The 27146-nt window shown below is 42.1% G+C and overlaps 1 protein-coding gene across 3 annotated transcripts in view; it reads right to left on the bottom strand.

The window, feature by feature from the left end:
- CLSTN2 (calsyntenin 2) overlaps positions 1-27146 on the bottom strand; it is a 592242-nt gene that overhangs the window by 341196 nt on the left and 223900 nt on the right. For all 3 annotated transcript variants that reach the window (XM_064491598.1, XM_010976786.3, XM_064491596.1), the window contains exon 2: positions 26039-26161. In XM_064491598.1, the coding sequence (XP_064347668.1) occupies positions 26039-26161 (123 nt within the window). The remainder of the gene's footprint in view (positions 1-26038; positions 26162-27146) is intronic.

Genomic DNA, 27146 nt, shown 5'->3' with positions numbered 1-27146 from the left:
GTGGGGTGTGCTTCCTTCTCCCATATTAAACAAAACAAAACAGCCCTTTTCTTGACTCCCCCTTTCCCATCAGCTAGTATCCCATTGGTAATTGTCTGTGTCTCGTTCTCAACTCTCTGGGATGTGAGCTTTACTAGGGCACAGAACTCTTTTTGGTTTGCTGATTTGTATCCTAAGCTTTTAGAACAGAGCTTAGCACATAGTAGGTGCTATTTTTGCATTAATAATTAGTCTTTCCCACCACCAAACTTTATTGCATATTCACAGTTAACCCTGGTAGCTGTCAAGACGTGCCACTTAGATCTCCCACGCCATCCAGTCCCATCAAAAACCTTCCTGGCCCCCCGCTGAGTACAAACTCCCAGGCCGGCAGTGAATGTGCCCCACATTTTTGTCCCCTTGCTCTGTCCTCGCTGTGACTCCCACCTCCTCCGTACACGAGGCCTGTGTGCCGGGAAAAGGGACTGACCGCATCTTTCTCCCACTGGGTCGCTGCTCCTGGCTTCCCTTCTTTTGAATGAAGCCTCTGGGACCCAACTGTCTCTCACTGGCCATTTCAAGAATCCCTTCCCACACCAATACTGCACTGAGGCCACACTGGTCTTGAAAGGCCACAGTGGACTTGACAGTGCCTCTCATGTCAGCTAACTCACTGAGTAAATGTTTAGAGATATTCACTTCAGGCAACAAGAAGAGGACTTTAAAGCCATTTATCTACTTTTCACTTAACAGATGTTTTTGCTCTGTTCAAGGAGCGGGGACCTAGAGGCAAGTAGGTTACCCTCCCCAACTTCAGGGCGGTGCCAGTTGGGAGACGAGAGAGCTGCATGAACAAACAGTTCCAAGGTCATGCTATCAAGGTCCTGTCAAGGGAAGCATTGGGTGATATGTCAGTAGGATGGGGGGAGGGGCTGGGAAGGCTGAGAGAGGAGGGGGCTGAGCCAAGGTCTAAAGATAGGGGAGGGGTTGGAGAGAAGGGGTAGCCTCCTAGAGCAGAGACCAGTGAGGGACAGACTCAGTAATGTTTGTTCAATTCAAGTCAATCTTTTATTTGGAGGTACTGGGGATTGAACCCAGGACCGCATGCATGCTAAGCAAAGGCTTTACCACTGAGCTGTATCCTCCCCTTCAAGTCAATCTTTGTGAAAACTTCTGTCTTTGATGCTCTTGCAAACATTTCATGATATACACACAATGCTTTCATTAACTAAAGAAAAACTCAGATGCCTTAGAACTAGACATGCTTTTTGAAACTAATAGCAGGATCTTGGATTTCAAAACAGCCTTTTTAACATTTCCAGATGATTTCATATCCGTGATACATTTGAGTTTTTGTTTCTCACATCTGTCTTGTAGATATAAAGAACATGGCATTAGCACTCCCATTTCACAGATTTGGAAATAAACTTGGGAATGTTGTATGGCTTGCTAACATACACAAGCTGTTTTAAACACCGATCCCTTCTCTCCCCCTCCTAAGACTTTCTGCTCCATTGGGAGGTCATTTCCCAGAGTCTAAGGATGAAGTAGTTTAGGGGCTCCATGCAGCCCTTAAAACCTATTGAAATTTGCCAAGCATTTTTCAGGGCATTAAGTTCTGTATCTTTCATTATATATCACAGGGACTGAGATTTTAAAATGTGTACAAAACCACTGCATCATACGACAACTAAGGCCACTTAGGAAAAACAGACATCTTGGCTTTCATGATGTCCTTGACCAAGGACAAACTTGGAACTGGTTTATACAGCTCCTACCTAGAACAAAGTTTCTGGGGGAAGCAGCATGAGGCTACGTGTATAGTACAGACTCCTCTGAGCTGAACTGCCTTCATGCCTGCACTAAAGGTCTCCTAGGAAGTACCTGAAAATAGCCACCAGCTGCTCTGATTCTAGCATAGCTAATGCCCTCCAACCAGAATTTGAACTCTATTTGTGCACAGTGTTTGGGTTCAGTGCCACTAAATTTAAAAGACCTTAGCAATGTCTAACACCCACCGTCTGATTTGGGTTAAATATCATTAAAGTCTAATGAAGTGATTGCTAGAGGGGAGCTCTACTGAGGCCACCTGACGGCCAGATGCACGCACTAGTCTGTTCATCCCAGTGGGTCTTTGGAGGACAACCTCAGAGAACATCAGATTCACCTGCGGTGCTTATTAGCTGTCTAGCTGTCCAGAGCTAGACCCACTGAGCCCATCTCTGGGAAGGCCAGCTGCAGGCAAGTGTGGGGACGCTGGGATGGAAGGAGACTGGGAGGAAGGATGTCCAGTGTGTCCCAATCATCCCAGGTGACAATAACCACCTGGGCAGGGGCCTGAGAGGCTCCAAGTTTGACAAGCACCCAGCCAGTAGGAAGCACTGATTTATTTGGTAGTTTCCGAATCTGGCCCTACATCAGAATTGCCTAGAAAGTCTCAAAACAATTCTGATCCCCAGATCCACTTCAGAACAACTGAGTTGAATTCTTTAGGGATGAAACCCGTGACTGTGATTTTTAGATTCGTGGGTGATTCTGATGTTCGGGCAAAGAAGAGGATGATCAGAGAAGTGTTGCTCTGACAGAGTAACTCTGGACATCCACAAAGACCACATGACTTGTATGTGGTGGATTGATTTCTCACCTCTGGGCCTGTCGCCCTTGTGGGGATTTGAGAGAAAGCGGGGTAGTCAGCACTCAGACGGAAGATGAGTAGATGATACATCCCTGCACACGTGGGTTCCGATCAGGCCTTGGAGAACCAGACCTGGGCACCAGAATCAGACCTATGAGGGTGCAGACTGTACCTGGCAAGTCATCTGAAGGCCCTGTTTATTCATCTCTAAAGTGGAGATAATATTAATTTCAGCCTAATGAGATTGTTCAGAGCAGGGATGGGCACATTACACCCAAGGGCTAAATTCAGCCATCCAGTTTTTATTTTTTTTCATAGTCTGCAGACTAAGAATGGCTCTTATATCTTTAAATAGTTACATTTTAAATTATTATGTTAAGATGTTACCTCTTGACTTGCAAAGCCTAAATTATTTACTATCGGGCCTTATTGTAAGAAAGTTTGCTGACCCCAGGTTTAGAGGGTTAAAAGAAATAATCTATGTGAAGTGCCTAGCATATATTACACGTTATTAACTTTCCAAGAGCTTTTGGGATCTGAGATCATCCTTTTCCAGCAGCCAGAACGAAAGCAGGGACAGCAGTCCTACAGCCACAAGAAGCTGAATTCTGCCAACAACCAGGGGTCCTGGAGGAAGATCCCCAGCTCCAGGTGAGAATGCAGCCCTGTTGACACCTTGGCTTCTGCTGGGTGAGACCCTGAGCAGAGGACCCAGCCACACTGTGCCCAGTCTCCTGATTCTCCAAAACTGCTATTATAAAACAGATTTTGTTTTAAGCCACTGAATGTGTGGCACTTTGTTAAGCAGCACGAGAAAACTCAGACAAGCCTTCAGACACCAAAAAGCTGACCATTCTTTCCAGGAAAAGGCACCCCGACTTTCCCCTCATGCTCTATAAGTCACCCACCTACTTTTTTGGGTTATTCTTTTTTTTCAATTAAAAAATTTTTTTTTTATTGAAGTGTATTTGATTTACAATGTTAGTTCCAGGTGTACAGCGAAGTAATTCAGTTACACTTTGTTAGACATATACATACATATATATTTTTTCTTTTCAGATTCTTTTCCATTATATGTTATTATAAGACATTGAATACAATTCTCTATGCTATGCAGTAGGTCCTTGTTGTTTATCTATTTTATATATGGTAACATGGGTCTGTTCCCTGCATCATCTTTCAGATTCCCTGCAATCCATGGAGGCCTATGTGACTATCCCTTGCCCTCAGGGAGTTTGTAGTCCTTGGAACACAGGCCCTTGGGAGTGCCACTCGGCTGTGCATGAATCTGTCCACTCCTGGGGCTCGGGGCAAGGGATGTTGACATGAACAAGCCAAAGCTCCTGACTTCAATGTGTGGCTAGTTCAAGTAGAGCAGGGTATGGGAATGCCTTCAAGGCAGCATACAGGGAGCATGAGAGAGAACGGTTCTGGGTCTGTTATGCTTAGCAGTGTCCACTGAGGCCTTTGTGTGCCTGACACTCTGCTCTGCTCTGATGATGCGAAGTAATTCAGCTCGCAAGCAGCTCACCCAGTCCTGGGACTCTGGTCCAGCCTCACAGCATCTACATCTTCAGCAGTGCCATTTACCTTCAACCCAGCTCTAACATGCCTCCCATCAAGAGATTGCCAGGTCCTTTAAGGCAGGAACTGAATCATGCCCATGCCTACATTCCACCCCATGACTCACAGAGAGGTGAGAATTTAATTTACCAATTTAATTTACTAATTCTCAAGGCCCTCTTCTCGAAAATGTAAGCAAATTCCTAAGCAAATTTCCACCTGTTTTCCTTCCACTGACCTTCACAAAAGCATGGGCATTGAATCTTCAATACACTGAAGGTCTGTTCTCCACAATTATAAAACAGTGACATTAAATCCTCATAAAATAAACACAAGTGAAGTGGATGAAAGGTTTAATCCTTTGCCAAAGGTGTGGGTTAATCCATGTGCATGTAGGTGTGTGTGTGTGGTGTGTGATATGTTGGCAAAAGCAGTCATTTTTGGCCTTTGAGTAATTTTTTTCCTTTGACCTCCACTGGCTGGCTGAGCCAGTCGAGGAGAACGGAGTCACAGTAAGGCTTCTGTACTCTGCCCATGCCGAGAGCTCAGCTGCTCCTGTGGCTGCCAGGATCTGTGTGCCCTTAATACAAATAATCATTAGTAGCACAAAAATCTTAGTCCCACTTTAGCTGATCTGCCTTCCCCAAAGGCACCAATACACCATGAAATATGTACCTGGCCAGCTCATGGAGACACAATCATTGGCTGGTCCAGGATGGGCAACTTCATTACGGTAAGAAGTCAAAATTAAACAGGACCATCAGCTAAGCCCCAGATACAAGGTGAAGACATTTCCACGCTACATAGTGTGTTGACACTATTCAACAACTCTCCCTTTTTTTGCCCGAAGTCTCAGTACATTTTATAGACATTTTCGAGACCACTTCAAGGGCCACAAATGAAATTCTAAAGCTTCTCAGGATCAGCAGGGTGTGAAAGCTGGAAAATACCTCAGCAATAATCCAGTCTCACTGCCTATCTTCTTGATTTACACATGAGAAAACTGAGGCTTAAAGACAGAAGGTCATTTTTCTAAAGTTACATTCTGAACTAGATGCAAAATAGAAACTAAAACTGAAGACTTCAGCCTCCCAGACCAGAGTTTCTCATTCTCGACACTACTGATGTTTGGGGTCAGGTAGTTGTTCGATGTGGGGAGCTGTCATGTGTACCATAGGATGTTTAGCAGTATCCATGGTCTCTACCCACTAGATGCCATAGAAACCCCCCACCCTACTAAGGAAAATCAAAAAAAGTCTCCGAACATTGTTGACTGTCTTCTAGGGGGCAAAAATCACCCCTTTTAAGAACCAGTGACCTGAATGAATAATGCCAGTCTATGTGAATTCTGGCTCTAAGAAGTACCTGGTTGTGTGATCTCAGCAAGTCCCTTAACCTTTCTGAGCCTGAGTCTCCTTATCTTTAAAGTAAAAATAGTGCCAGCTTTATAAGCTCACGTGATTGGTGAATATAAATGAAGTTACGTATGGAAGTCCATCGTAAAGTACCAGGCACACAGTAGGCGGGCAGTGGCTATTATTTTTAAATCATTTTTCTGAGATGTGATAGTTTGATGCCAGTCTATTTCCAGCAAACTCTTTCTCCTCGCTGCAGTTTGCTGGAAATGCCACTGAACAATCATTTCATAGTGGGGACGGCTACCTTGGCAGCAGTGAGCTGAGCCGGTGGCCTTCTCACATTTGGAGGAAAGAGGAGGGGTGCCTGAAAGTCAGACAGGGCTGTCCTGGTTGTGCAGGAAGACAAACTATGTGCTGTTTGTTTGTTTTTGTCATGTCTTTAAGCCTCCTTATCTCCAGCTGCAGGATTCGGCAAAATAAAATTCAATTAGTTATTTATCATCCTTTTCCTAGCTGAGTAAGTCAACTCCTTTTATTGCTGAAACTCATAAAAAATGTGGAATTGCAAAGACCTCTGAAGATTTCAAGGTTTTGAGATGGAAAGGCCTTAGCATAAGAGGGGAGAAGTAATTTTTTTCATAACAAAATAACCATGCTGCTGTTGTGATCACAGATAATGTTCAGATATGAACATAAACAGAAAGTTCAGTGCTGGGGTTTACAAACTTTGGCTTCACCACGAAATCTGCATGTGCAGAAACAATACCGTACAATACTTGAGAGTGGGACAGCTTTTGCTGTTCAGGCTGCCTCTCCCTGCTTCCATCCCATCACAGGTGTTTATGCTGGTTGGGATTTCAGGGGACTTGAAGACACATAAGCGTCTTCAGAGTCAGGACTGATCATCTCATATCCACCCTGATAACCACAGGGTCAAAGGAATGTGTGCTGGTGACTTCTTGGGTTCACCCCTGTCTCCTTTCTACCCTGGAGAATGGCAGTGGTTCCCATTCCACTCCAGCCCCTGCTTTGACCAAGCAAGTGTGTGCTGAGATAGCTGCCCTTGACCTTCACTCCCATCTCCAGGATCTGTCCATCCACACAATGACATCTCATGCCCCAACCCTACATCCAGATGTCAGCCCCCCAATTTCCTTGGCTTTTGTTAGTGTGACTCTGATTTTTTTTTCCCCAAACCATCATGAGGTTTGGGAGAGCTCTGCTGTCTCTGATCATGGCCAGCTTCCAGGTCAGGGTTCCAGGTCAGGGGACTCTGATGTAGCTAGGAGGCACCTGTTGTCTTTCATCTGTCATGGGAGCCAGTGGCGCTGCCCTGAGGTATTCCTCTTAGATGATGTGAAAGATGACTTTGGATTCCTTAGGAAGTCCACTAGGACTAACCATCAGAAAGACAGCCCAACTAAGGAGCTTCGCAAAGAGTCACATCTATTCCTGAAAATCTATTCTCCATCATGATACCCACCATAGAAGGGTGTGTTTTGTTTGTTCATGTAAGCTCCGCACTGAGAAGTCCTTATCTGTCTCATTCCTGTAATTCACACATAATAGACACTCAAAAATTTTTTTGTAAATGAATAAACGAACAAATGTGGGATAGGGCAAACATCCTCTTAGGCAGTGTGCAGACCTCCAAGTGTACTAAACCCACAGTCCTTCATCCCTCATTGCCTGGGTAGCTTAAACCAGAGGTCATAAGCTGGTGGCCTGGGGCAAAATTCAGCCACCAGTGTTGTTACATCCATAGATTGTCCACACACGTGCTTTATAGATGAAACTGAATTATTCACGTTTTAAAAAAAAAATTGGAAATTTCACACAAAGTTCTGGATTTCTGGCTCCTTTTGGAAAATGGCAAGACCTAAGTAGACTTGGGGTTACATTTATAAATGAAAAAAATTAGACTTTTACCTATTCTTCCCACTAAACACAACTATAAACCCTGGAGAAGATGTAAGACAAACATAGGAAGACTCTGATAGTTGGACAGAAGAAGGCAAGCCAGTTAGGGAGCTCAGGACCTGAGAAACGGCACAGTGGTTAAGTTCCCTGGGTTTTCTTTCTGTCTCATATGTTTCTAAACTCAGAGCCAAAGAATGCTGCAACTCAGAAATGCCAACAGACACAGCAAAGAAACAGCAAAACCCCAAACAAAAGGACCAGAAAAAGAGCTGCCTAGCAAAACAGATACCTTTCAGATAATTGCTACGCTACTCAGATAAACATTACCTAAAAAGCTGTGACCTCACACAGCGCCACAGAAGCCTGAGTAGGGATCCTAGACCTCCATTCTCATGAGGCTGTAATGAGGTATCCCAACATCCTGGCTGAAGTGCTATCACAGAAGATCAAGTAGGAGTGGAGATTTCATCCCCAACAGCCAGTAATGAGGACCATCCTACCATGTCAGTGAAGACTATCTGGGGAGCCTGGGCGGCCACCTCCAGGCGGCAGTAATGAGGAGCCCTCCCCATCCCCACTGGGGCGGTGTCAGGAGAGGCTTAGGAGAAAGTCAGGACTTTCACCACTGCCCGGCTATAATAAGGCCATCTGCACTGCAGTATCACTGGAGACCACGTGGGAAACTGGAATCCTCACTCCAATCCAGCAGTAATGAGAAAGCCCCCCTCAGGTATCAATGAATGCCAAGTAGAGAACCTCGGCCTCCAGCTGGCAGTAAGGAAGTGGTGCCCCGCCTTTCCTTGCTGGAACAGTGTTAGAAAGGACCAATTAAAACAGATGGTTTAAATAAGATCTAGAGTCTCAGAGACTAATATAAAATTTGTCAGGTTTCAATAGAAAAATCACTCATTATACCAAAAACTAAGATCTCAAACTAAATGAAAAACAGAGCATCAGTAGATGGCACTGCTATTATAAAAGGGATAAGAGAATTACCTGACAAAGATTTTAAAGCAGTCATGATAAAAACACTTGAATGGTCAACTGTGAACATGTATGAATCAAAATAAAATAGAGAGCCTAGGCAAGGAATTAGGAAACTTCAGTAAAGAAACAGAAGTTATAAAGAACCAAATGGAAATTTCAGAAGGGAAAAACACAATGACTTAAACTAAAAGCTTAGTGAATGAACTTGTCAGCACAATGGAGGAAACAATCAGTGCACTAGAAGAGAGAAAAACTGAAATACCCAATCTGAGCAACAGAGGGAAAATTAACTAAAAAGAGAGAGAGAGCAAGAGAGAGAGTGCCAAGGAGCTTCAGAGACCTGTGGGACTATAACAAAAGATCTAACATTCATGTCATTGGAGTCCTAGACAAGAAGAAAAAGAGAGCAGTGCTGAAATAATATTCAAAAAGCAATTTCATTCTAAGTGAGGTAGGCCAGACAGAGAAAGAAAAATACCATATGATATTGCTTATATGTGGAATCTAAACAAAAAAAGGACACAAATGAACTTATCTACAAAATGGAAACAGCCTCACAGACATAGAGAACAAACTTATGGTTACTTACCAGGGGTTTAAGGGGGTTGGAAGGGATAAATTTGGAATTCAAAAATTGCACCTCTTGGGGAGTGATGGAAATGTTAGCTATCTTGATTGTCATGGTGGTTTCATGGGTGTATACATCTATCAAAATTCATCAAATTGTACATCTGAAATATGTGTAGTTTACTGCACAGGAACCATACCACAATAAAGATGTTTTTAAAAATGGCTGAAAACTCCCCCTTTTGACAAGAGACACAAATCTATAGATTTAAGAAGTTGAGTGAATGTCAAACAGGATAAACTCAAAGAAGTTCAAGCCAAGGTGACATAATTAAACTGAAAATATGAGACAGAAAAAAAATACTGAAAACAACCAGTAAAACACTTTACCTACAGGGGGAAAGCAGTTAGAATTATGGCATTTTTAACCAGAAACCAAGGCAGTCAAAAGAAAGAAGCATAATATTTTTCAAGTGCTTAAAGAAAATAATTTTCAACCGATAACTCTATACCCAGGAAAAATATGCTTCATGAATGAAGGGAAAATCAAGGCATTGAAAGGTGAAGGAAAACTGAGAAAATTGGTCTTAGAAGACCTATTCTGAAAGAATAGCTAAAGGAAGTTTTTGAAACAGAAAAGAAACTGTAAAAGAAAATTTGGAACATGAGGGAAATAGAAAGAACATGATAAACAAAAATACAGGTAAATATGGGTCCTTTCTTCCCCTCCTGATTTTGCTAAATTACATTTGACAATTGAAGTAAAAATCATAATGCTGTCTGATGTCTAGATGCATGTAGAAAAAATGTTTCAGACAATTGTAAACAGGGGAGCATAAAGGGACATAAATGGAGATAAGGAAGGTTTCAACATGTTATTTGAGCTGACAAAATAATGACACCAGTAGACTGGTAAGTTATGTGTATATAACATCCAGAGCAACCACTGAAAATTTATACAAAAAGATACACTCAAAAACACTATTGATAAATCAAAATGAATTCTGAAACATATTCAAGTAACTAACTGGAAGGCAGGACAAAGACAACAGAAATACAAAAAAAAAAATGAGGGAACACAGAAAACAAATAAAATGGCAGACTTAAACCCTAATAATATCAATAATTACATTAAATGTAAATGGTTTGAATATACCAATTAAAAGACAGGTTGGCAGAGTAAATTAAAAACAAGACCTAACATGTCTATGAGAAACTTACTTCAAATATAATGAAAAAATGAAGACTGAAAGTAAAATCACAGAAAAAGCTATAGCATGCAAACACTAATCAAAAGGAAGCAGAGTGGCTATATTAATATCAGATAAAGTAAACTTAAGAGCAACAAAAATTACTGGAGGCAGAGAGTGACACTATATAATGATTAAACGGTCAAACCACCAAGAAGACATAGCAATTATAAATGTATATGCACTAGACAACAGAGCTGCAAGATAATGTGAAGCAAAAACTGATAAATCTGAAAGAAAAAAATAGAGAAGTTCATAATTATAGTTGAAGTTTTCAACAGCCCTATCTCCACAATTGAAAGAACTGGACAGAAAATCAGATAGGATATAGAAAAAAATCAACAACACTGTCAAACAACAGAATCCAATTGACATTTTTAGAACACTTCACTCAACAATAGCAGAATGTATGTTCCTTTCAGTTGCCCAGAGAACATATACAGAGATAGATCCTGAGCCACAAAAAAGCCTCAAAAAATGGAAAAGAATTGAAATCATGCAAAATTTGCTTTCCAACCACAAAGGAACCAAAATAGAAACTAACAATGGAAAGATAACAGAAAAATCTCCAATCATTTGGAAATTTAGCAACGTACTTCTAAACAATTCATGGCTCAAAGAGGAGGTATCAATGGAAGTATTAGTTATACATTGAACTAATATACTAAACTAAATACTATGCATCAAAATTTGTAGGGCATAGGTAAAGCCGTGCTGAGAGGAAAATAGATAACATTTAATGCATTCATTAGAAAGGGGAAGACACCTCAAATCAATCATCTCTGCTCTTACTTCAAAAGCCGAGCTAAAGAATAGAAAAACAAACCTAAACAAGTCGGTGAAGGAAATAATAAAGACAGAAACAAAAATCAATAAAATTAAAAAAATAGAAAAACAACAGAGAAAAATCAGTGAAATAAGGAGTCGGTTCTTCAAAAAGGTCAATAAAATTGGCAAAACTCTAGCAAGTCTGACAGGGAAAACAGAGTAAAGACATAAATTTTCAGCATCAAGAAGGAAATAGTATCATTACAGGTCCTTGCAGATAGGAGTCGGTTTTAGCCTCTACACTGTGCAACGCAGGCAGCATGAGATTTCTCTGAACACCAGCATCCCCCATCCCTACCCTCACACTGCTTAGCAGTAGGTTGTAAGCCACTTGGTCCTTTCAACTCAAATCAGCACATATTTACTGAGAACCTCTAAGCTAGATTGTGCGCCAGGACATAAGGATGAACAAGCCCACTCTGGCACAAGGATCAGACAATAAAAGAGATTGCATTGAAAGTGCAGCAGAATCTGGGCTAAGCCCAGGAGCAAATATGTCCAAAGCAATAAGAGAAGATAATAGGTCAATTTAAACATGTGATGTAATATCATTCTGTCATTCATTCTTTCCACAGAATTTAACTCAATACCTACTCAGTGTTAGGTGCCAGGGACACAGAATGGATTCAGACACAATCAATCAAGACCAGTAAAAAGGCAGGCTCATGAACAGACAATCACAGCCCATTGTGGCAAGTGCCGTGGCACAGGAGATAATGGCATGAGTTGGGGGCCATGAGGATGCCACTCAGAAGATAAGAGTCTATTTCACATGATGTAGGAGTCCTGGCAGGGGCTGGAGGGTGGAGGTATAAACCCAATATGGGGCATGTGGAATAATATGGCCCCTCTCACCATTCCCTTGCTATCTTGCTATCTGGCTATCTGGCTGCACACACTGAACTGCATTTGGCTCAGGACCTTAATTTTTTTTTAAACATTTTTTTTTATTGAGTTATAGTCATTTTACATTTTTGTGTCAAATTCCAGTGTAGAGCACAATTTTTCAGTTATACATGAACATACATATATTCATTGTCAGGACCTTAATTTTTAAATTAAGTTCAGACATTTAGAGTCATGTCTGATGGAGTGGATGTGGGCATCTCATGGGGTGAGCGGGGAGGCCCAGCAGAAACCAGACAGCAGGCAGGAATACGTGAGCTTGTGAGAGGAAAGAAAAACATTACAAATGAGAAAGAACTCAGATGGCAGAGGGCAGAATCAGCAGCAGGGGCTTGAATGGAAGGTTAGGTACCACAGCATGGCTCTGGCCTGCTTGTGAACCCATCCCACATACCTAAACCTTGGGAGCACCCATCCATTTCCAGGAAGGGAGGAGTTTGTGGTAAATTGGAAAAAAACTGTAAACACTAGGACTCCAAGCAATGTTTCTTTGGAAAAATCCCAGAGCAAGAGTGGGCCAGAAGAGGAGAAAGACCATTTCCTCCTGGGCTAGGAGAGAGGTGATGAAGGGAGATGAGGAAGCCTGGATCAGTGCCCTACCCTATGGGCTGTCAGCATCATGGTGGACCTGAGGACAGCATTGGAGTAACAAGCATCCATGGGTGGGCAGTGATGGAGCGCCCACTGGTAGAGACTGAGATGGACTACACCCCATCTGGTACGGCCAGCCTACCACATGTGACGCTGGGACCAGCACCTGGCAGCCCAGAGCAGGAGCTACAGGCAATGGGGAACAGAGCCAAAAGGGATGGCCCAAGGATCACCAAGGTGGAGGGAAAGCAGAGGGACAGGCTGCAGTGAGTGTTATATCTGGCATTTTACCTCTTTAGGACTCAAAGAGAGACACAAAAAAGGAAAGGGCCAAGGGGTGCTCCTGGGCGTTGGATTTGGGTTTTCATCTTGTAACCCCACAGCAAAATGGGCCAGGAAGGGGCTTTGTGGATATGCCACACTTTCCAAATTATTTTTTTCTCTGACCTTGAAAATTTGAAATTTTGAAAGAATGTGCAGAAAGAATTCCTGCCACACTTTTCTACTAAACAAACAAACAAACAAACAAAAACTAAGTACCATATTTTAATGAAGTCCACAGTCACCCCAGCCGACCATTGCCAGAGTTATCATTTGCCATGGCACTGAGCTGGAACTTAGATAAATAATAATAATTTTTAAAGTTTGTAGATCATATTGAACTTGGCTTAATAGGCCCTCTCTCCAAACCCCTGAAAGGATGGCTCATAAAAAACTAATTAGTTTATACAGACTGTCAAGGTTCATGGGGGACAGCTGGCCTTTGATGCCTCATCTGTGATTACAGGCAGCTACAAGATAATAAAATGGAGCTCTGAACTCACGCCAAGGTATTCGGTGATCTCAAGCTGGACACTGTGCCAACTAGAAGAACTAAACTATAAATGACTGTTTGTACTCCTGTTCTTTGGTTTGGAATCTCAAAACAAGCTAGACATTGAGGACTTGCATTCATAGGCCCCAAATTCCTATTAAAGTAAAACTGCTGACCTTACAAATTCGTGTTCATAATTAATATTTTTGATGGGGCCCGATTGCAGGCCTATTCAATATGGCTACTGTCATAAGCCTCAGACACAGCTTCTAGAGAGGGGATCTGAATCAATATTAACTTTTCTAAGCTTGGCTATTATACAGTCCAATTACTGACAGTTGGAGCTGGTTTTCGGTTATCACTGATTTACCGTGATGATCACTGGTTATGGCTTTTTAAGAGGATTTCTTCAGGGTTTTCAACTTCCCAGTTCATTCATCTCTATGCTGTCCCCTTATGTGAATCTCCCTGGGCTCTGTTCGCTCCCATTGATCTCCATAGAGAAAAACCACATTGACAGGTGGGTTTTAGTTGGCTTCTTTGGTTACCAGGGACAGAGATATACTATGTCATCTCAGGACAGAGAGTAGAGACACAAGTGCAGCAGGACACCAGGACACCAGGACACCAGGACTGCTTGAGAACTGAGCCCACAGTTCACATCAGGGGCCAGTTAGACCCTGTCCCCTCTGGGCACATCTGTCTCTTTCTGGGACCAGCTGCCTCCTCTCAGTCAGCTGACCAAGCATTCATACTGTGATCTGCTTGTGTCATAGAAGCTTTATCTGCAACTTCCATCCTCTGACATGGCCCCTCAGTACTCAAACTGGAAGCCAGTCGGCCTACATGTTTTTCTTCTAACCAAGTAGCAAGTCACAAGCTGTAACTAGCTGGCTTATTGGCCACCTGGAGTCAGGTGCCCACCCCTCGTCCAACCATAGTCAAGCAAGGAGGCTGGGTCACATGGCCTGGAATTTGGCCACCAGGGACAGTGATATGAAAGTACCATAAACATGTTAGCATCAAACTTGTCAATAAAGTTGTAGATTGGGAGTCTTCTATGCCCTGGGATGTCTTTGAGCTTAGAGCTTAATGGGTGCCTGTGCCTTCTGAATCATTTCTTCAGCCTTCAGAAACAAAGGCTTTGTTTTTGTTTTTTTGTGTGTGTTTCCTGATTTATTATATAAAGAGCCCCTGACTTTGGAGTTAGGTTTGGCCCATTGTCTTTGGGTGAAGCTGGACAGAGTTGGGGACACCAATGTGGAGATAAATGAAGCTAAGAGTATCCCAGGGACTGAGGCCAGGACTTTGACCTCGGGGGCACTGTGCCCACTCCAGCTGAGTTATGGGATGGAGCAGAACTGAATGACGGCAAAAAAGAACAGTGGTTAACAGGGAGCAGCAGAGTACAGTTGACTGGGGAGCCCTCCTACAAAACAAAATCACCCTCAAAATGGGGGAACTTGGCAGTATTTTTCTGGCAGGAATATCAGGATTGCTACAGGCAAGTCCAGTGACTGCTGTTTGCCTCCCATTTCCCCCCTTTTTGAATCAGAGTTTATTGAGGTTTCTGTTTCCCTGGAGGGTGTGTGGGTGAAGAAAACTTATCTTTCTGGTTTACAGGTCTCTGGATCATGAGGAGCTGCATCCAGGCCTGATGAAGATCACAAAATCTTGGTCTTCGATGCCATGACTGGATACCACTTTTGGGAGTCCTAGGATGAGGTGAGTATTTTGCATGAGGAAGGGATGTGAATAATTGTGGCCCAAGAGCAGTGACAGAATGACAGCACTGATGACCCTAACTTGTCACCTCTCTGTGCCCTTTGGTATTCTGCTCCTACTCTGGGCTTGGCCGTGCGACTTGTTTAGCCAGTAGGATAGTAACAAACTCATCCCAAGTGACTGCTTGCAAAAATCTTTGTATATTTCTGAGCTTAAAAGTTTCTCTGCATTCAGCATTGGAATGTATATGCTCTGGCTAGCTTGCTGACGTGCCTGAGCTAGTACATGGGGGAGAATGGTGCCATCCCAGCCAAGGCCACTCTAGACCAGTCAGCCTACAGCCTACCTGCCAGCTGCCTGTGGACACCTGAATGAGATCAGCTAAGACTGATCCAGATTAGCAGACTACCCAATAGGTAGACTCATGAGAAAGAATTAATGGCTCTTGTTTGATGCTCCTAAGTTTCATAGCATTTGTTGCACAGCAGTACTTAACTGAGACATCAATGTCACCATTTGGAATTACAATTTCATCATTACTTCTGTGTTTTGAGCAAATTATACAATCCGGTTTAACTTCAGTCTTTCCTTCTGTAAAATAGGGATGATGAGAATGTCTTTTTCAGCAGGTTATTGTAAAAATTAAATGATGTAGTGTGTGTAAAATACCCACTACAGTGCCTAGTATGTAGTATGTGCTCAATAAATGTTAATTTCATACAATAAACTGCACCTTTTGAAAAAGTGCAATTCAGTGACTTTTGACATATGAATATACTTATGGAATCAACACCATGATCATGATATAGAGTATATCCATCACCTCCAAAAGATTTCTCCTTCCCTTCTGCTGTCAGTCCCTGTCCCTTGTGTAGCTTTGGGCAACCACTGATCTGCTTTCTGTTGCTCCACATTAGTTTGCATTTTCTAGAATTTTGTTGCAATGTTTTGTCTGTCTTCCTGCACTCAGCATTTGGAGATTCATCCACACTGTTGCATGTATCAGTAGTTCCTTCCTTTTTATTGCTGAGTGGCATTTCGCCATAGGGGTATATCACATTTTTAATTCATTGACTTGTTGATGGACTCTTTTTTTTTTTTTCCAGTTCTTGGTTGTCATGAATAAAGCTCTGTGAATATTTATGTACACACTTAAAAAATGTTCATTTTAAGTATTGTGTGCAAGTTGTTACCTATACAAGGATATATGATCAAGGGGACAATCAAGGGCTGAAATCCACCCTTTCTCCACTTGCCAAGCCACGTGCTCTGGTGCAGGACAGTGTCTGTCTGAAAGACGGGGCAGCTGTTTCTAATGGGCACAGTTACCATACGGACTGGCAGCAGCCCTTCTACTATTATTCATTTTATTGTTCACTTTTCATTTTCATTTACTATAGTATTGTCTTTAATTCAAAATCCCAGGAGACTTGAAACTCCTACTTTCAAGGATTTCTCTCAAACTCTCTCCAAGGGCCAGCCCTCAAATTTTCCAACCTGGGACTCCACATGCCCACTGTTGGGGTGACTCACTTGTTCTACTTTACTGGGACCTTCTCAGTTTGGGTACTGAAAGGAAACTCTTAGTCCTAGGTAAACCAGCATGATTTTCCTCCCTCAGTGTCCCTTACTCTTCATCTTATTGATGGAGAAGGCCGCAAGTATCCACTGATTCCCCCTTAAACATTAGTGTTACCTGGAGCACGACTTCACCAGAGTCTTCTCATTGAGAAGGTCAGAGTCACTAGTGAATAGCTTCCTACCTCCAGTCAGACCATGAAGCCCAGTCCCTGTTGTGGGTTAACAGGGACCCTCACCATCTTCTTTCTTCTTGACTGACCACCCCTTGCTACTGAGCTCCTTCCCCTGTACCCTGGCTCTAGCCCCTCCTCCAGCCATCCTCAGGGGCATCCCCTTAGTGCCCGCCTCTGACCGCTCAGTCCAGGAGGAGCCTGTGTGACCACACTCACAGGGTCTCCAGCTGTTGCCAAGGAACCCCGTCCACCCAGGCTTCCATGGAGAGGCCTGGGACTCCAGGATTAAGGATAGAACGTGATGGAGATGTGAACAGTAGAATCTTCCAGATGAGATGGACCATCCTAAATTTACCAAAGCTGAGCTGCCACGCAGCAGAACTACACATGGCCTGCAACAGGAGAGAAATTAAAACCACCACCAATGACAAAAGGCTGCATGGTAGGGAATACACGGACAGACATCTTCAGGAACACTAAGAGCCAGTTTGGGGTGGAAAAAGAAAGAGCATAATTAATGAGAACAAAGATCTGGGAGGATCTGTTACAGCTAAGAGAAAAAATTCAGGGCAAAGTCCCCAAACTTGTGGGCAGCAGAGAACCAGAGATGCTCCTTATGCTCCCTCCAGCAGAGCAGCTCCACCCAGGAAAGGCGTGGAAGGAGAGGTGCTCTATTCTAAGCAAGGCGAGGCCTTTGTGCCCCAGGCTCTCGGAGCCCCAGGATTATGTGATGGCCCTTGTCCGCCCTAGTAGAGCTGAGATCTGCCTTCTGAGCTGCTTGGCCCTCAGCAGACAGGAGGGAGATATAAAACACGGGAAAGGGGAAAATTAGAGCGAATGCAGTGCCCATGAAGGGATAACCAAGAAAGGACCCCAAATATGTCCCCAATTCCATAGCAATCACGGTCAAGGCTGATAGCTGCCAAGCCGGCAGAAGAAAGAGAAGCAAGGAGCAGAGATAATCAGCACTTTAATTCCAGAGTGATGGATACATCAGGCCTTTCTCTCTTCCACTCTTCCTGGCAGACCCTCAGCACCAGCGGAATCAGGACCATAGCTGCTGCTGGGAACCACAAATGTCCCTTTTCGTTGTCATCCTCTCAGAAATCACAAGCATCGACCAGACCAGCTATTCTGGCTTATTTACTGGTTGCTGTGCCCTCACCCCTCAATTTTTTTTCAAGAGTTCTCAAATCACATCTTGCCTACAGCTGGAAATCCTTAGATCACAGACGCTATAGTGAGGGGGAGAATTCGCCACAGGGATGGAGGCATGAAACTTGCAAAGATGGGGACAGAGGGCTCTGCCACAGGCTGTACACAGGTGTGGGAGTCCAGTCCAGGCCTCACTTCCCTGTCTAATCTGAACCCTGACATCTGCTCAAAAATTGGGCCATCACAGATCATATCAGCAAAAACATTTGACAACACAATCTCAGTCTGTCACTGAAAATAGAACACATCTGTTTTTTCTCAATTCACTATCTATGAACTAAACCATAAACATAAAATCCTGACTCCTATGTTTATAGCAAAAGGTATTTCAAGCAAAGTTGCCCAAGGCAGTGTTATTTTTTTTTAAATGGGAAAACATTGTAAACAACTCAAAGATGCAAAAACAGTAGAATGGTTAAGCAAACCATGATATGGTTATATGATATATAGTTCTGCCTACACTGAAGTATTATTTTTGAGTATGTTTCAATCCACTTGGAAAACGTTCTGTGAAGAGAAAAAACACGAAGACTCTGAACTGTGCATACTATGATCCAAATGAATAAGAACCATGTATCTATATATGAATTTTAAAAGTCTAGCAGTGTGGGTAATTTTAGCAGTGTGGGTAATTCTGTTTTATTCTTTATTCTTTTTAGTAATTTTCACATGTACTTGAATGAATGCTTGTCCATCTCTTTCTGCTTCCTGTTTATTCTAGATTTGGACTCTGTGAGGTCCAAGGCATAGCCCACATTGCAGATTCCAGAGCTCAGTCCAAACCCCATTCTTTGCAGGGACTGCCACACACTGACCTCTGGCTGACGCCAAGTTTATGCACAGAGAGCAGCACGGGACACCAGCCTCTGGTCCTCAGGAATGACCACATCCTCAACACAACTTGGGACATAAAGGCACATCTATGGTGAGGCTAATATCGATGGCTCTCTGCTGCCAGGACCAGAGCCCAGAGAGCCATGGGGCAGGGCAGACTGAAGATGGCTCTGTCCAGTGTGGGAGAGCCTGAGGCTGCTGGATGGGGCAGTGAGGCCCGAAGGTAGCTGTTCCACAGTGTCCCACGTGGTATTCAGCCAAAGACCTCTTGTGGGGTTTGCCGCTACCATAAACTACCTAAATATGTATTTACTTACATATTTTTCTTGAAATTGGGGTTAAAAAAAACTTCAGTGAATTTACTTAAAAAGAAATCTGAAAAGCCAGTAATACATGCCTGAAATAGAGCGTAACCTAAATAAAATACAAACAGAATGTTATTAAAATTCTAGCTAGATGCTGTTGCCTATGGAGAGCTAGGAGATAGAGCTTGCTCCGTCTTTGTCCAAAAGAGATATTAGCAAGTGTTTGAGAGGTGCTGAAGACATCTTGAGCCTCCCAAACTGTACCTTTCTCCTTGACATAATCAGAAAGATTTGAAAAAAGAACTTCAAAGGGATGTGACTTAGCTTTCTTTAACACTATGTCCAGGTCCCATGGAAATCTTCTACTGCAAAAGAGATCAATCTCACACACTGCACAACCGACAGAGGGGAAAGAAGGCAGGACTTGGAGTCAGTCTGAGGGTCTGACATTGAGTGACAGGGCTGGTCCATCCTCAGCTTGGTAACCTGGAAGAGTTACTTAATTTCTCTAAGTCTCAATGCCCTTATTTGCAAGACAGAAGCATAATAGCTGACCTACTTGTTCCACAGGGTTGGTGTGAAGCTTGGCTGTAATTTTGTGTGTGTAGCACCTGGCACACATATGTGTCTGTGTGTGTGTGTGCATGTTTATAACAAAAGGGCACACAGCTCGCAGCAATCTAAAAGTATATCCTGCAACGAATAGGTTACTCCACAGGAATAAGTGATAGGTAGAATGTAAGGACATTTATTTCCAACTAATATTTACAGAGTTCTGCACGATTCACAACTCCTTTCCCCTGCATTGTTTAACTGATTGCCCCCACACTGCCACATAACCAGTCTAGGCAACATAGCTTGATGGTGAGTGATGGCATCAAGCCTTTAGAACAAACTCCAAACTTACCCTTCTCCTTTCTTTAACATCATTGTCACAGATTGTAATCACACCCTTGTAGTCAGCCTCAAATGAATAAAACGCTTCGGGCTTATTGACGCTAATGAGAAGTAGTATTATTCTGATTACTCTCATTACTACCATTGCCAGTATTGTCAGGACTGTGATCTACTGGACATCTCTTGGCTGCCAGTCTTCTTCTTTTTTTTATTGAAGTATAGTCAGTTACAATGTGTCAATTTCTGGTGTACAGCATAATGTCCCAGTCATGCGTGTGTGTGTGTGTATGTGTATATATACACACACACATGCATACATACACATACATACACATATATATTCATTTTCATATTCTTTTTCATTAAAATTTATTACAATATATTGAATATGGTTCCCTGTGTTATACAGAAGAAATTTGGTTTTTTATCTATTTTTATATGCTGTTAACATTTGCAAATCTCTTTACGTTAGGATCTTATTTAATCCATATATTAACCCAGGAGTAGGTACTGTGTTTACCCCCATTTTAAATGAGACCCCTCAAAGGAGCTGAGTATGTTATCTGAGACCATAGAGCTGGTCAGTGGAGAGCCTAACTGTGAAACCATGTGTGTCTGCCCAGAGCCTGAGACACTTCACAACCAGGGTTCCCTTCCTGCCATAAGATGCCAGTGCTGTACAAGCCCCGGGGGAGGGTCTGTGCCACTGGGAAGCTGTGGGGCCCAAAGCATGAACAAAGGCCCTGGGCGGGTCCAAACACAAGCAGGCAGATAGATGGGCAGAGGCCAAGCAGAATAAAGAGGACCAAGGGAGATAACCACAGAAGGAAAAATGCCTTCTGCAACAACCAGCTAATCAAACCAGGCCAAATCATGTCCCAGGCAATTTTCAGGGCAGCCTTCAGAGGGTCACCCAGGCTGAGAAGCCAGCCAATTATGCCTGATCATTCTCTGCAGCCCTGTCCTTACAAAAGACAAGTCCAGACTGGCCCAATGTAGACAAATGAGCAGTACTATTACCTCTGAAAGGCAATCTAATTCCTTTCAAATTTAGAAGTCTCCACTGTTTCCTAACAGGCCTCCGTGGGGCTCAAGTAGAAATTAATAAGCTCACGGCATGCTCAGCTTGCTTTCCTTTTTGTTTTTTTTGCCTTGCACTGGACAGGATTTTCATTATGACTCAAGGATTTTTATGCATCTGATTCTCCAAGAAGATCATGTCTGCTGGGCTCAGACACCAGGCTGAGAGCTGAATCAGGTCTAATGGACCTGACTGAGGTGGGAGGGAGGTTTCACTGACTGAGAGTCAGCATGTGTACTAATCAGCTGGGGCAGGGATCAAAGGGAAATATCACAGGGAACGAGAACTCCCAGCAAGGAGGAAAAGCCCTGGGCTCCAATCCCAGCCCTGAGGATGTCCTGCTCTGGGACACCAAGCAATTGTCTCGGGCTCCCTGCGAGTTAGTTATCTCCTCTATGAAAGAAGCAGAGAGAAGGGTCACGGAAAGGAAATTAGAATTTTTGAAACTTCTACTGTCTCTTGAATCACTGAGACATGCATCCTAGACATTCTTTAATCAATACAACAACCCTGGAAACCTTATATATTATTTCACAAACAAAGGGAGTGAGACTACTGTAACTGGTGATTCCATCTTATGGCCATGAAACCACACCATGAATGAGCCATATGGGGCCAGGGAATGAGAGACTCGTGTGACTGCCACTGCAAACCCATACGATTTTTCTGGAAAGCAATTTAACATGTTTCAGGAACATTAACATAGCTGACCAATTAATTCGAATTCTGAAATCCATCCAAATGATAGACTCAGAAATACAGACACATGTTATAATAAAGTAAGCTACTAGGATATATTGTACAACACAGAGAATAGAGCCAATATTTTATATCTATAAGTGGAGTCTAACCTTTAGAAGTTGTAAATCACTGCATTGAACATCATCTATATGTCAATCAAAAAAAAATGAAATAGACAGATTTCCCATCATTTCATACCTGTTAGAATGCCCAGCATCAAGAAGAGATAACAAGCATTGCAGGATGTGGAGAAAAGAGAATTCTTGTGTACAAACACTATGGAAAACAGTATGTGAAGTTTCCTTAAAAAATTAAAAATAGAACTACCATACAATCCAGCAGTCTCACTTCTGGATATATATCTGAAGGAAATGAAATCAGGATCTTGAAGAGATATCCACACTCCCACGCTTAAAGCAGCATTATTTACAATGGCCAAGATACGGAAACTACCTAAGTGTCTGTTCATAGATGAATGGATAAAGAAGATACATATACATATACATACATACATACATACAAACATACATATATATATATATATATATAATATTATTCAACCACGAGAAAGAAGGAAATCCTGCCATTTGTGACAACATGGAGGGACCTTGAGGGCAGCATGCTAAGTGAAATAAGTTAGAGAATGACAAATACTGTGTGATATCACTTACACGTGGAATGTAAAAGAGCTGAATTCATAGAAACAGAGTAGAATGGTGGTTACCAGGGGTTGGGGGTGGGGAAATGGGAGATGTTAATCGGAGGGTACAAACTTCCAGTTATACAAGTTGGGGGACTCTAAAGTACAGTATGGTGATTATAGTTAATAATACTATAATTGAAATACAGTATTACAATTGAATACTGAACTTGACAATTGCTAAGAGAGTAGACCTTAAATGTCCTCACCTCAAAAAAGAAGTGGTAATTATGTGAGGAGACGGAGCTGTTAGCTAACATTATGTGGTGGTAATCATTTTGCAGTACACAAGTGCATCCAGTCAACACGTTGTGTACCTTAAACACAATTTTATATGTCAATCATATCTGAATAAAGCTGGAAAAAATAAAGGAATGGTAAACTATGGAATATTCATTGAATAGGAAATCATGCAACCATTTAATCAGTTGCAGAACAGCAATAAAATGGTGTATATTCATTAAGTCAGTGGGGAAAAATAAGTTATAGTATTGACTATGGACTGGGATCACAATTGTTGGATAAAAACAGAGCAGAAAAATGACTGGAATGAAATACACTAAAATATTGACAGAGGCTCTCTCTAGGGGTAGGAAATTCTCACATTTTCCATATTAAACACATAATTATCATAATCAGGAGATATACCATAAAACCTATTTCATATCCCTGAATTTTGTATTTCTATGCAAAATGCAATCATGATTTTATTTAAATGAATGATATTTTATGTAGAAATTCTTCTTAAAAATTTTTTTCAAGGAGGGCAATCACAAGAGAAACAGGACAGAACAAAAGTGATGTGAATGGAACCATGCCCCAGGAAGCTTATAGCTCAACTCATAGGCTGAGTTGGAAATAAAGACCCCTGGGACAAGGGTGGGAAAACTGACACACGATGCCAGAGCAGTTGATAAGGGGGGACCAAAAGCTGCAGTTGACTTCGAAAAGCGATGGAGCCGGCAGATAGAAATTTTTCAATTTTATGAGAATGATAGGGATCTGAAATAAATCTTCAGTATTTTCTTTTTAAGATAAATGTTTTAAAATAAATGCCTGCAGCATGGATGGATGGCTAGTGCCTGTGTCCTGTCTTGGGGCTGATGATAAATAACACTGAGAAAAATAGCTTTGACCATTCTAAAAAGCATCTTTAGTTTTTACTCTTAAGAGCTTGGAAGATTATATTTTGATACATTAAGCTAGATTTCTTTTTTAATGCACTTGCAAATATCAAGAGGAGTATAGAAACTGTCTTCAGATAGAAACAACTACTCAGGGCTTTGCTTAAAAGCAAACCTTAGTTTCAAAAGGTGTCAGAAAAGTCTGTGGTCACATCTAATGGTCAGAATACAAATTCAAGTTTGAAAGTATTTTATGAATTTATAATTTAAGCAAATCCTTCAGGTGAAATTATTAATTGTCCTTCAGGCTGACAACCAAGTAATTGCTTATAAATCCACACTTTCAAATATCAGATTTCCTTGAAATTATTTTTCCATTTTGGTCTTTACATTAAGGAGTTTATAACTTTACCGTAGAACAGCTTATTCAACAGCCTTAGGTTCCAAGTTCATTACTGGATGAGAACAAGTCTACTCTGAGGCAGACATGATCAATAATCAGACACATCCCTCATCTTTTAAAGTGTTAGCCTCACTACACTACTGTGACTTAATGGCATCCGTTTACTTCCCATTTGATATGTCACTAATTTTTTCTCTGACGTTTCAAAGATGGGTCACACACTCAGATGGAAAGATGAATAAAGGACCCATGTGATGGAAGGACCTTTGCTATGAGAGAGGGGCTGACGGAAGCCAGGACTCAGCTCTGTATTTTAGATCGAATTCATCAAGATAAACCAGAATCCTACAATTTTATGCCAAATCTCCCAACTTCTAAATGTTGTCTCTGTTTCATTTTTTTAAAGCACACAGTACAAGCCAATCCAAGCATTTCCATGACCTGAACATTTTTGCTAGTGTTTATTTTAAAATCTCATTTCCAGGAGGTTGGTGAGAATTGCTGATTAACCCCAATATGGTTTAGTTATGTCCAAGAAGGGGATGAGCTGGAATATTCCTGGACTGGGAAAGAAGGTCTGGGGAAGACACTTCGTCTTTTGTGGAAAAGACAGCATGGGATTTACACTGCCAAGTGGCATTAGGATGAGCTGGGACCCCCGAGGATGGCTGGAAGATGTATGGAAATGTCCCCACTCTAAACACTATGGAAGTCACATTAAGGTACCCTTGGTGGTTATGACTCTACATAAAATAAAGATAAAGCCTTCTTCTGAGAGTCAAGAGTAGTTCCCTCATGCTCTGCAAGAATGCTTACGGGTTTATCTTCACATAAGGCTGAAATTCCCCATTTAACCCCGCTCCTTACTTTTATAATGTACTGTAATGGAAAAAAGGCCTTCACAGAGCTTATCTCTTAGAAGTATCAAAGAGCCAATTTTTTTCTGTCCAAGTAGCTCATAACGTAGCAGACAAACTGTCAGAAAAGATAGACTTCATCATGGTGAAAACCTCAGCCTGGCACCCATCTATCATAAAGCAATCTTCCAGAAATCTTGAAAACCTTCATTAAATTTCCTGTCTTTCTCCTGACAGTTATAAAATGCTAACAATATTACTCATGATACAGGCATCTTCAGAAATTCTTTGTCCGATCCCTCCTCCCCCTGCCATCACCCATCCCCTTTTCTTCGCCAAAATCTATGGAAACATGAGACATAGCCATCTTCTTTGCGCATCCCTCCTAGGACCTGGCCCTTGCAGGAGGTTGGAGGAGGGAGACGTGTAGTCTTGAAGACAAAGATAAGGCTCTCTAGCCACAAGCTGCAAGGGCAAAATGGCACTGCCTCCAGATTCCTCCTCCCAAAGCTGCACCCACTTCGAAGCTTAAGGGCATGACCCTGTCCCACCCTTAGCAAATAACATTTGATCCTTTTTCTTTCCCTTTTCTCTTGTCCATCTACAAAGTTACAACTTCTCACCTGTCCATGATATGTGGGTAGTGGGGACAGTGGGTCACACATCTCATGTCTATGGATCATTTTTCTAGAGAGAAAATTCCCCTACGGACCTTGCTGGCTCAACTTTTCCAATTCCAGGGACCACTTCAGCGATATACCATCTCTCAAAAGAAGAAGATATAAGGGTCTCGCATTGGAAGCAACACCAAGGAGAAAAACCTTAGGGTGATATAGAAACCACACCAGCAATCAGGAGAGGCGTACAGCTTTGAGATCACAGGCTGATCTGTGAGAGACACAGGTGGTGGCAATAGCAATAAAGCCCATCCCTGGGCTTCAAGACGGTTTCCCAACACATCTCCCAAGTGAGCGGAGCCCAACCACGTGGAGCCATCACCTTACCTGCAAAAGGAACCGGTGCATCTTTATCCAGGGCGACCAACGGTGGGTCCAAAATGACCGTGTCATTGTTCTCCGTGATGACTCCATGATACGAAGTCTCAATCCATGGTTTGTGCTTGTTCACTAGAAAACAATGGGAAAAAAAAAAAAAAAACAGAAAGATTGACTTTGAAGATCATCATTTGAATAACTAATCCATAACGATATTATTAATATTGTACATTTGCACACCCATAGGCTCTCATCCAACCTCACATGAGGGATATAGAGTACGTTCATCCTATTTCACACCCAGGGTGGCTTCAGAGATGTGCTCAGAGAGGTTCAACAATTCACTCAAGGCGCACAGAAAGTAAGGGCGGCGCTAGGACTCAGTTACACTTTTAGTTCTAAGACCGTGGCTCTCTCACCTTACCAAAATCCCATTATTTCTATTTCTTGATGCCCAATATCAAGAGATATTTTTAAGACATCAATCAAAAGCTTTAATTCTCAACTGCTACCATCTATTAATAGATGTTTCAGAGTTAAAGCCTCTTATCAATCAACAAACTAGCAGACTGCCGCTGTGTGCTGGGATTTCTGACCTCAGCCTAATCTGATCCATCATTAGGAGCTGTTACCGCATTTTATATACAGATACACATGTAAGGACCAATATATGTGGAAGCGTACAACAAATGTTTGAATATTTTCTGATCATTTAAGGTTGTGTCTGTCTAAATGGTCTAGATTATCTAGTATTTTAAGTTGCTCTTCAATAATTTGACCAGCTGAACAATATACTATATAATGTACAATTAATACACTTAAAATGCATATCAAATATATGTTACTAGTTTAAGCGTGTCCCCGAAAAAAAGATTTGGAGTCCTAACCTCCTGAATCTTGGAATGTGACCTTATCTGAAGATAGGGTCTTTATAGAAGTAATCAAGTTAAAATGAGGTCATTAGGGTTGGCCCTAATCCAAAATGACTGGTGTCCTCATAAAAAGGGGAAATTTGGACACAGAGACAGACATACACACAAGGAGAAGGTTGTGCTGCCACAAGCCAAGGAACCACCAAGAGCTATAAGACAGACCTTCAGAGCAAGCATGGTCCTGC

Source organism: Camelus dromedarius, chromosome 2 (assembly GCF_036321535.1).
Source record: "Camelus dromedarius isolate mCamDro1 chromosome 2, mCamDro1.pat, whole genome shotgun sequence".
Classification (NCBI taxonomy): Eukaryota; Metazoa; Chordata; class Mammalia; order Artiodactyla; family Camelidae; genus Camelus; species Camelus dromedarius.
The sequence above is the reverse complement of the archived record's forward strand: the minus strand, read 5'-3'. Positions and strand labels throughout refer to the sequence as shown.